The sequence below is a fragment of the Mucor mucedo genome, assembly GCF_025094135.1.
Source record: "Mucor mucedo strain NRRL 3635 chromosome Unknown EV154scaffold_133, whole genome shotgun sequence".
NCBI classification, from domain to species: Eukaryota; Fungi; Mucoromycota; class Mucoromycetes; order Mucorales; family Mucoraceae; genus Mucor; species Mucor mucedo.
The window spans coordinates 108,455-118,828 of NW_026252417.1; the positions used below are offsets into that span (position 1 = coordinate 108,455).

At 37.3% G+C, this 10,374-nt stretch overlaps 3 protein-coding genes across 3 annotated transcripts; 1 reads left to right on the forward strand and 2 right to left on the reverse strand.

Moving 5' to 3' along the window:
* Window positions 1-8: 8 nt before the first annotated feature.
* EV154DRAFT_486115 (tRNA synthetases class II core domain (F)-domain-containing protein) lies at window positions 9-1,887 on the reverse strand (the record flags this gene model as incomplete). Its single annotated transcript, XM_051598812.1, has 6 exons — window positions 9-712; window positions 773-1,017; window positions 1,078-1,170; window positions 1,251-1,456; window positions 1,537-1,680; window positions 1,738-1,887. 6 exons carry the CDS (start codon window positions 1,885-1,887, stop codon window positions 9-11), a joined length of 1,542 nt encoding a protein of 513 aa, XP_051452834.1.
* A 604-nt stretch (window positions 1,888-2,491) lies between these two features.
* EV154DRAFT_524786 (uncharacterized protein) lies at window positions 2,492-3,444 on the reverse strand. The gene has a single exon (XM_051603219.1). It carries the CDS (start codon window positions 3,280-3,282, stop codon window positions 2,719-2,721), a length of 564 nt encoding a protein of 187 aa, XP_051452835.1. The 5' UTR covers window positions 3,283-3,444; the 3' UTR covers window positions 2,492-2,718.
* Window positions 3,445-4,011: 567 nt separating this feature from the next.
* Window positions 4,012-10,116, forward strand: EV154DRAFT_472002 (ribosome 60S biogenesis N-terminal-domain-containing protein). The gene is made up of 12 exons (XM_051597892.1): window positions 4,012-4,118; window positions 4,179-4,324; window positions 4,385-4,645; window positions 4,705-4,771; window positions 4,824-4,957; window positions 5,015-5,418; window positions 5,484-6,214; window positions 6,284-7,241; window positions 7,292-7,700; window positions 7,755-9,515; window positions 9,570-9,773; window positions 9,828-10,116. Exons 1-12 carry the CDS (start codon window positions 4,022-4,024, stop codon window positions 10,059-10,061), a joined length of 5,406 nt encoding a protein of 1,801 aa, XP_051452836.1. The 5' UTR covers window positions 4,012-4,021; the 3' UTR covers window positions 10,062-10,116.
* Window positions 10,117-10,374: the final 258 nt, after the last annotated feature.

Below are 10,374 nucleotides of genomic sequence, written 5' to 3' on the forward strand. Positions count from 1 at the left end.
AATTTTTATTAATCTTGGCTTAAACCAACCAACTCCTTACCCATCTTCTTATCCAAACGACAGATGGGATATTCCTTGATCATACCAATGTTGACCTTATGACCCAAAAGATCACGAATATTGGAAATACCATACTTGACCATGGTAGGACGTTCAAGGCCAAGACCCCAAGCGATAACACGTACATCTTCGGGCAAACCTAAGGGACCCAACATCTCGGGACGGAACATACCAGAGTTACCAATTTCTACCCAAGATTTTAAGCCCTCATGGTAAGAGAAGATCTCCATGGAAGGTTCGGTGTAAGGGTTATATGTAGGCTTGAAACGAATTTTATCCATACCCATCTTTTTGAAAAAGACATCCATGAAACCAATTAAGTCACCTAATGTCAAGTTCTTATCGGCAATCACACCTTCAATTTGATGGAACTCGGCTAAATGTGTAGCATCCACACTCTCGTTACGGAAAACACGATCAATTGAGAAATATTTGGCAGGGCGGAATTCGCCACATTTCTTCGTCTCCTCTGAAAGCTTATGAAGCATGAATGAACTGACAGCAGTTGTATGCGTACGCAAAATCAATTTTTGTGCCTCTTCTTCTTTCCATGTGTAGTTGTAACCGATGGATCCGGTATCACCACCATTCTCGTGGGTCTTCTTGATCTTTTCCATCAAATCACGGGGATAACGGTCGGATGTGGCAGGGTCTACGTACGTGTTAATTATCCTTCATCTTCTCCTTTTTGCTTACTATGCATGTATCTTACCTTTCAAGAAAAAGGTGTCGTGAGCATCACGAGCAGGATGTTGTTGAGGTTGGAAAAGAGCATCAAAATTCCAGAAACTAGATTCAGCATAACAGTTGGTAGGCATCTCTTGGAAACCCATCTCAAAGAAAATCTCACGGAATTCTTGACGCACCTTCATCAAAGGATGAAGATGACCACTGGGAGGAGGAACACCAGCAGCGTCAAAGTTATACTTTTTGAAAGTAGCGTTCTTCCATTCACCACTAATTTAACAAAATGAGCTCTCTTTTTTCCTCCTTTCAATTCCATACACACACACTTACGATTGAATCATCTCAAAGGTGATATCAGTAGCTTCTTTCTTGACTTCCAAAGAGAAATCAGGACCCTTTGATACAGAGTAAGTAGTCGACTTTCTGTACAATACAAAAAATAAAAAAAATAAAAAATTAAGTGTCCGCATTCTAAATATCACACACAAACAAATGAGTCATACTGCTTGTCAACCAAGGTTCTCTTCTTTAAATCAGCAAGGACCTTAGCATCCTTAAGTGTACCGGTAGATTCAATTTCCTTCAAATCCTTTTGGGTCTCATCAACAATAGTATCGACTAAACGGACCAAGTTGGCGCCCTTCTTGGAAACCCACTTGTTCTTGAAGGCTTTACCTTGACCAGGTTTAGCAGAAGCACCTACTTTGTTCTAATCGAGCAACATGCTTTAGTTCACTCGCTTCCTTTTTGCTTACATGCTTTCTTTTTTTTTTTTTCCAAATATTTTACCTGAAGTTCGGCAATGGGAAGACCTTCATCACCGGCAGGAATGGCAGCGAAAACACGAGCTTCGTGACTACCGTCTTTAGCAAGTTGTTTACCTTCTTCTGTCAAAACCCAAGTGATACGGTCAATAGGAGTAAATTCAATCATCTAGTATTGTAGAATGTCAGTTGAATATATATATAAAAGTGACATTGTCTGTTTTACCTCCTTGGACTTTAAACTGTTGAGGGCACCAAGGAGGGCAAGTTGTTCAACAGGTTTATCGTTGTAAGTTAAGTCCTTGGAGTCACTAATGACATTGGCTTTGTCAAGTGTGGTGAGCACAAGAGTTTGCAATTCCTCGGTCGTAGCCATTTTTTATAAAAGGTAAAGGGCAAAAAGAGTTTTTATTTTATTTTTTGATTTTTTAAAAAAAAATAATACAAATGTAAGCTCAGCCACCCAAAATTAATACGTTTTGTCTAAACAGTGAACAAGACTTGCAAGCACAGTAGACCACTTTTATAAGGGTTTCTCGAGCATCTTCAATTGTACCCACTTTACCGAATCGTGTTTGCCATTTTTGAAATTCTTAATTGTCCCAGCCTAACCTATAGAATTTTGACCTGAAGAATAATTTTATTTTTATTTTTATTGTAAGCAATGCATAAGCGTTACTTATTTACCACCGAATTTAATATCAAAACTATGATACAACCAATTGCATCGCTTGATACACCAACATATTCATGACAGAACACGTTCCCTGCAAAGATTAATATTGTTTTGGCTCTGTTGTCAGACCCTTTCAATGGTGTAAGATTTTTATTAAATCGCCTGTCAAAGTATTCCAGAAACTGTCGGTAAGGCTAATGACAGGTAAACTATTGACGAATTATTGACCAGTCAAGTCTTTACCTAATTTAGAACTTTGAAACTTAAAGTGTGCGCTGTAATCGGTGGCAGCTCTTACAGCTTGGTAGGAGATCGTGATGTACTTATAGCGTATATCTTTACGAGTATGCACATCGTAGAATACGCAAAAACGTACTCTATGCGATTATGCTGCTAATACTGCAGATTCATCTCTGTACAGTTTAGGTTGACCTCTTTACCACTTACATATATTGTCGTTATATTAATTTTTATTTCACATTTGTTTTCACTTTTCTATCGGCTTTATTATGGGTTCCTGGTTTTGTTTAATTATGAAATAACGCAAGAAGATTTAGTTTCTAAATTCGGGCGGCTGCTTTCATTCACAATTCGTGCAGTTTGTGTGGCCTTGTATTCTTGCTCTGTTTGGTAGCCTTTTAATTGAACCTTGGTATCGTCTACTCTTGGCAGAATTATCGCAATGAAACCAGTGTCCATATGATGTCCATTAGCTAGTAAGCTAGTTCCTTCCTTTTCTAAACGACTATTCAGCTCCAACAATTTACCTTCCATTTCAGCCTTAACATGTCCCACCACATTATCCTGGGCATCCTTAAATTCACAAAGAATCGTGTTCTTTTTTACTTTCTCTCCAACCAAATTTTTGTTCAATACGACCTTAACAATATCTGTGGAAGGACTGACAATACCGAGAACGCAAACTTTATTAGGTGATTGTCGAACGTATACGCTGTTGGCTAAAGGATCGGCCTCGGTATCTACCGTTTTGTAATAAAGCGAGTAATAACGATCCAAGTATGCCGTAGGATCTTTGCTCCAGTTGTTGGTCAACTGGGCATAATCTTTAATGTCGTAATCAGCAGGAGCGTCCATTGTTGTCGTTGAAGAAAAGCCAGAAAAAAATCATTTTCAATATCGCTGTCCCAATATTTGGCACTTTCATCATACCTGGACTGGCCAGGACCGGGTATAAACTTAAAAATTAGTCTCCTGCTTTTTGATAACCTCAACCGATTTTCCTCAGTTTTCCATAACTTTGTTTTTCTTTTTAGCTCACAATTTTTATAAAGTCGTTTGTAATTCATTATGGAGATGGACGAGATTATTTATTATGATGAGCCAGGGATGAGAGTATATAAACCCATGGAAGAGGTCTTGACTGAAGTAGATGGTGCGAAAATTATTCTGGAATATTCAACTTATTTTATCATCCTAAAAAACTCCCAATAAGTATTTTTATGAAAGGATGTAAATTTATTGCTCTTGTATCCTGTAAACAAATAATACAATGAAATAATATGATCATCATTACATGTACTGGTGAATAAAGGTCGAGCTCAAAATTTAATAAGCAAGCCGATTCGCATTACTTTCGATGGCCATCAACTTGTGCTATACATTACCACTTAAACTATATAGGTATTACTTCTTTTTGAGGTTTATTGATACCTTTTTCCCTTTGGATTACTGTTCGTAACAATAAATGTAAATTTATGCAAATATGTTTTGCATAGTGATGCTGAGCAGTCCCGCATAAGCCACAATAAAAAAGTAGAGTGTCAAACTGGGACAAAAGCTAAGAATTACCTTTTTTTCAGAATCCCTTAAAAGTATGAATAGCAATATTACAGAACTTGAGGATTACTATAAAACACCAAAAGAGGTCTCCGAAGCCTTGAGGGTTAAGGATCTCCAAGCGCTTGTTAGAGGTATGAATTGACCTCTGTTTCTTTTTGCATAACAAATCGTCTTAATAAAGTATAAATTAGGTTTATCGAAATTAAGAACTCAATTGACGATCGCCATTAAAACCAGAGTAGATCCAACTGAAAAACATACCAGACCTCTGGTTGAGTACTGCCAATCTTGTACCGATAGTCGGGAGCTTAGCAGTTTATGGGATTATCAAGCCTCGGTAATCCTTTCGAGATTAGTTACATGTAATCAACTTTCAACTAATAAGTAATTTTCGTAGACAAATATCCAGGATTTAGAATGCATGTTACCAGATATTATTGGATTATTTATTCGACTTTCAACTACACCTATTATCCGTTCCTATGGTATTCAGGTTATTCAAACAATTTTGCAACGACAAATGAAATTTGTATATCGTGGTATATCCTCCATGCGCATCCCTCACTGCCAATCTACTTATCGTTTATTGACTTCGATCGTTTCGTTTAACGAGTCTACTGCAAGAGATTTATTCACCACCTTCAATTTCCAGGCCGATGTAAGGAGGAATTCTTAAAACATTTGACGTAGACTAAAGGTAGATTTTTATAACTCCAGGGTTTCTTAAGAGCCTCTAGATATCGCCAAGCTAAAAAGACAAAGAAACCACAAAGCTATATTTATGGTAAGAAATTTTATGATCAATTGATAGATGGAGATACTCAATATTATATCAGATTTAAGAACCAATTATGTACAATTTGTTCTTGCCTTCTTTAAGCATGGTGATGCTGATATTAAGAAACAAGTATTAAATGTGAAGGGTCTTGTTAGCGGTGTATTTGTAGGCATGGATGAGGACGCATATCCGGTAATAGATTAGAATCATAACAGCTAACGAACAAAAATCTGACAAAAATTGCTTTAGTTAATTGAACAAATTCTTTCAGTCATGTACGAAAAGTTGATCATGGATAACAACGTGCCTAGAAGTACCAAGGCATTTTTCTTCTCAGCATATATTTTAGAGAAACTTGCCAAAATTTATGCTCGCTCTGAGGAAGAAGAGACTGCTGACGAAGGAACCGGTGTTCCTGCTGATTTAGTGCATCATTTCCTTTTATCCATATGTACTGTACCTGATGTTGGTGTGTGTTTCCGTGATACTGCTTGGTATCCCGCGAAGCCTAACACGGATGAACAATCAAAGAACTCCAAGATCACCAATCGCTTGTTAGCTAAATTTATTGTTACACTTAAGCCAGCAGATGACATGCGCCAACAAGAATTAGTGTTGAAGATATTGAGTGCTTGCCCTGAACTTGTTCAAGAGTAATAATTAATCATTCTCCTGAAATTATTTTGTATAGTCGCTAATTATAATAATTTAATTTTAGGTTTTGGCACCACACCATTTTAATGTATGAGCCTAGAATCTCCAGTAAATGGCTTGCTAATATTACATTATTGCAAAAGATTGTTCAGTTACCAGTTCCCTCTTTATTTTATGGAGTAACACGTCTTTATCCTGCCGAACCACCCAGCTTCGAAACTATTTTGGATAACATTCTTCCAAACGTTTTTAATCGCTCACCTTCCAGTAAGGGTCTGCAACATACTAGCCCACTTGTTAGATACACAACTATGGTCGCATTGTCTGCAGTTTTCCAGAAATACAGCAAAGTTAGTCATGCAATGGAAAAGGTTATCATGGCACTTGAAACCTCAGAGATGAATCAAAAGGAACAACAGATTAGTGACGAATCTTCTGTGCAACAAACAAAGCCATCCGAAAACTGGAAAAAGTGCCTTGAGAGTGTTCGTGAAGGATTACGTCGTCGTGTGCCTGAAATCCAAACTGTGGTTACTTTGCACAAACAAACTTCCATTAAAATGGCTGCTGATGCGGATGACAATGAACAGGCTTGCCAAAACCAACTAATTCAAGATACAGCATTCAGATTGATCAGATATTATCAAGAGTTTGTTCCTGAAGCATTGATGGAATCCAATATTGATCCTGGAAACTTTATTCCTGCTGATATATTGTCTGTCAAACCTGGAACTTTAATTCATTTATTGAGACTTTTCCTCAGTATGCCTGATTTTAACTGGACTAGCCGATCATGTAAGATTTCAAAAAAAAAAAAAAAAAAAAAAAAATCCCCCCCCCAAATACTTATATTGTCTTCTATAGCTGGTTCTTCTACCTCTCATATTACCACATTATTAACCCTTTATCTCCAAACGCCCTATAAACATATCCGTGATTTGACTGGTAAACTCTTAAACCAAACCTTGTCTGATTCGTTCATGTTCGCCCATGATCCCGAGGAAGTCCAGCTTTGGTTGAACGCTTTGCCTGATAATTTCTCCACTGCCCGTGGTTTAGTAATGTCAGAAACTCAACAAGCAGTCTTACAGTTTCTGGATAATTGTATCAGTAGATTCAGTAAAGCGCAATATAAATACACCGATCAATTGGTACAACTTGTCAACGCTGCCAACAACGAAATAACAGCTACCGGCAATTTAATCAATGAACTTGTGTCTGCTGATTCTAATGTTAACGCCTCCAATTACAAACATCCTTTCAGTCCTTTATTATTGACCTTATGTGAAAATTTAAACTTTATCAAGACAGATAGAACACCCGCGGTACTCTATCTAACCAACTTGATCAAGCTTTTACTCACCAAGCAAAGTGTCCCTCTCTATCTTGAACAAATCAGCTCTAAATTAGATAAGGAGATGAATCCGGATCAAGATATTTCAGCCCGCCAAACCGGTCAATGGACTAAAAACGAAATGGTCCTTCAAGCCAGATTGTGTTTAGGTCAAGAAACGGTACCATCCGCTAACGCAATGGAGGTTGATAACGACGAATTAGAGGAAAAATTCACTTCACTTATCAAAACCGAGGATTTTGAAGAAATTTCTGCTGTTAAAGAAGAATTTATCGAGTTACTTAAGGGATTGCCTGTGAGTGTTCTCGACAAACATCTGGAGCGAGCTGCTGCCTTCTGTAGTCGTGATTTACGATGGACGTCATATGAACCCCTCGTTGACTATATGACTCTCCGTCATCCATTAGCGGGTAGTGTATTTGATTATACCGAAATCACTGATATGAAATCTTTGGTTTCAATGGAGCAGTAAGTAATTATTATGTTCAGATACAACTTTTAGCTAACCTGATTTGTAGTGAACATTCAGCATTGTTGTTAAAAGCTATGCCTTTTAATTCACTTTTGTATAATACTTTTCTTTTCAAGAAATACGACCATCAATTCTCCATGACAGTATTGAAGTTCGCCTTGGATAGTATGAAGTCTCGTGATTTGACCAACGCCGCCTCTTTTGTATTCCAACATTTAAATACAATTTTAATCAACCAAGAAAACACTGATAATTATGTTGCTTTGAAATTCTGTTTCACTCTGTTACGTCACATAATTGGTTTAGTAAATCAAATCCAAGACACCAAGGCACGTACGGAATTAAGGACGTATATCTTTACGTACCCTGCATTGAAATATCTTGACACTCAACTTACAAACGAAATCCTCAAATTTGAAAATCTGAACACATTCCCTAGTGAGGCCAACGTGTCTGTAAGTAGCCTCAACATTTTGCCAGAAGAATTATTTTCTAACTATTGTATAAAGTTACTTCAATTAGCCTTGTCATTTATTGATATCTTTGGTGAAGGATCTAACGCACAAACATTATTAAACTGTGTAATTCGTGTTGATTTTGAAGGACTTTATACTTTCAGCAAAAAAATCATCAAGAATAATAATCTTAATGAGATTATGAAGAAACTTTTACTTGTCCTTGTGGAATACATGTACAGCTCAACATCTGAAGAATTTTCCATCCCCAGCAAGGCTTTCAAGATTATTACTCAACTCTGGAAAATGGGTACGACTGATGAATTTAATTTGGAAATCCTTTCTTTATTGGAATTGAGCATGACTAGAGAACAGAAAAAGAACGAAGCTGAATCCGACGCCATTCACGTATTGTTGGAAGCATGTTGCGAACCTATCATTAAGCACATTTTGGCTGGTAACAAATGTATTATCGATATTGTCTCTCTCCGCTCAGCTTGCATTGCCTCTTCTGTTAACGTTCCGTTAATTGTTGCAACCCATTTAAACGACACCCTTCTATTGACTCCCAATTTGGTCGATGTTATTCATATTGGTTATGATTTGTTATCAGATAAGTTGGAAGACCAATTAGAATATATGCAAGCTGTTTTTGAGCACCTTCTCAAACAATTGACTGCTGCTGCCGATGCCAACGTTATGTCGGATGAAACACCGGAGGATGCTTTTTATGACAAGCTTGTGGAATTCATTAAATTAATGACTTCTTTTAACTGGACCACCAGGCTGGATTCCGAAGTTGTTCGTGATTTCGTTTTGACTTCTTTAATGGATAATATTGCTGATGCTGCTGCTATTCGTCTAGTTGGTGTCCTTGTTGAACGCGTCTATGAAGGGTATGGAAAATTAGAACCCATTGAAATTTATCTTCGTCGTATCCTTGATCATCAAGAATATCAAAAATTGACCTCTCCTGATGTTGCTAAGCTCCTTGCTCGTCAAGTTCCCGAAAATGATGCTCAACGTCTTGCTATCATTCAATTGATTTATAAATTGAACAAGATCCAACCCCTCATCCTTGCTAGAAATTATGGTTTGTTAGACTCCCTTTTGACAAGTTATAGTGCAACGACTACAGTTACCGATAAACTTATTTTGGAAGTTTTAATGGCTTGTGAAAGCCATGGCCGCGAGACAATCCTCCCCAAAATGTTAATGTGGGGTCCTGGATCGGATCGTACCCGTCAAGCACATGCTCAAGCTGGCACACTATTACAGACAAGTGCAATCTCCATTGAAACGCTAAGCTTGATTGACCCAGCTTTGATGAAATATACCTTTACACATTTTCCTGCTCAATGCACTCTTCAAGCTACTCACAATGACACCGAGACAAACGACTTTAGCTCATCGCCCGTATATGATCCTTCATTCTTTTTACCTCTCTTTGCAAATATCATTTCTGCTGGTGCTATCGAATGTCGTAAATTTATTGAATGTAACGGTCTTGGGTTTGTTGTGATGGCCATGTCTTCCACCGATGATCAAGTACGTTGCATTGCATACCAAATGATTGATCAATTCTATGTCATGGTGGAACACGCTAGATTTAAAGAACAACCTTCAATCATTTTCGTTTTAGAAGCTTTCAAAAATTCTATTACTGGCCGTGCAGAAGCCGATACGCCACCTAGAGTGCCTGCAGCTATCTGCGTTTGTATTGGCCATGCGTTATCTATTTTACTTCATCCAGAACATTTCATGCTTCCTCATATTACATCATGGATCTTGCAAAACCCTACATTTGATTTCAACGTAAGTTTTTTTAGTTTTTTTCAGAATATTTTTTTACTAACCTCTATATAACAGTACGTCCCCATGTTTACCTTCCTTTTCACATCATCCTCTCCTAATCATAGAAAAGAACGTCTCTGGTTGCTCTATGTTTTATCATCTTCGTTACGTACATATGATGACTACAAGATTTTCTCCAGACAAAGTATTTTTGATATGATTGCCACATTTTACAACTCTGCATATGCAGATCAATTAAGTAAAAAGGCTGTAATCGAGGTAATTGACGAAAAGAAAAGGCGGGGTACTTGATGTACTAATATGAATTCTTAGATTATGGAACAAGCAACTGCAATTCCCAGTGTGACATCCAATCTTATACAGTATAACGGTTTGTTAGCCTGGATTCATCAAGCTTTAGCGCTCGCATCAGATGAAGAAGAATTCCAAGCGTGGAATAAGATTTTAAACGCTACTGTAGCTAGCGTCAGTAAGATTGAAAAAGTACCCGAGAAAGTGAAAGCCATGTTGAATGATGAAAAGACTGTATTATTAGAATTAAATTAAATAGTTAAGTTAGTAAATTGTGTATAATAATAAACCTTTAGAAAAGATAAAGAACGATAAAGCCGTATAGTTTAGTAAAGATTCTGTTTGCAGACTGATATTCTTTTTACATACCAGAGAAATCTTTGGTCTGACTTTTATAACATGAGCCAGAGTATATGGGTCCACTGAGCATAATGCTCTTTTCATCGGTTATTAACTTTCGTTCGCAATGTCCTAAGCTAGATTTAATAATGTTACTGTACTTTTCCCTGGATATCTTTCTATCCGCTGTTTGACTACACTGGACAATCTAGTAGCGATGTAAAGTTGA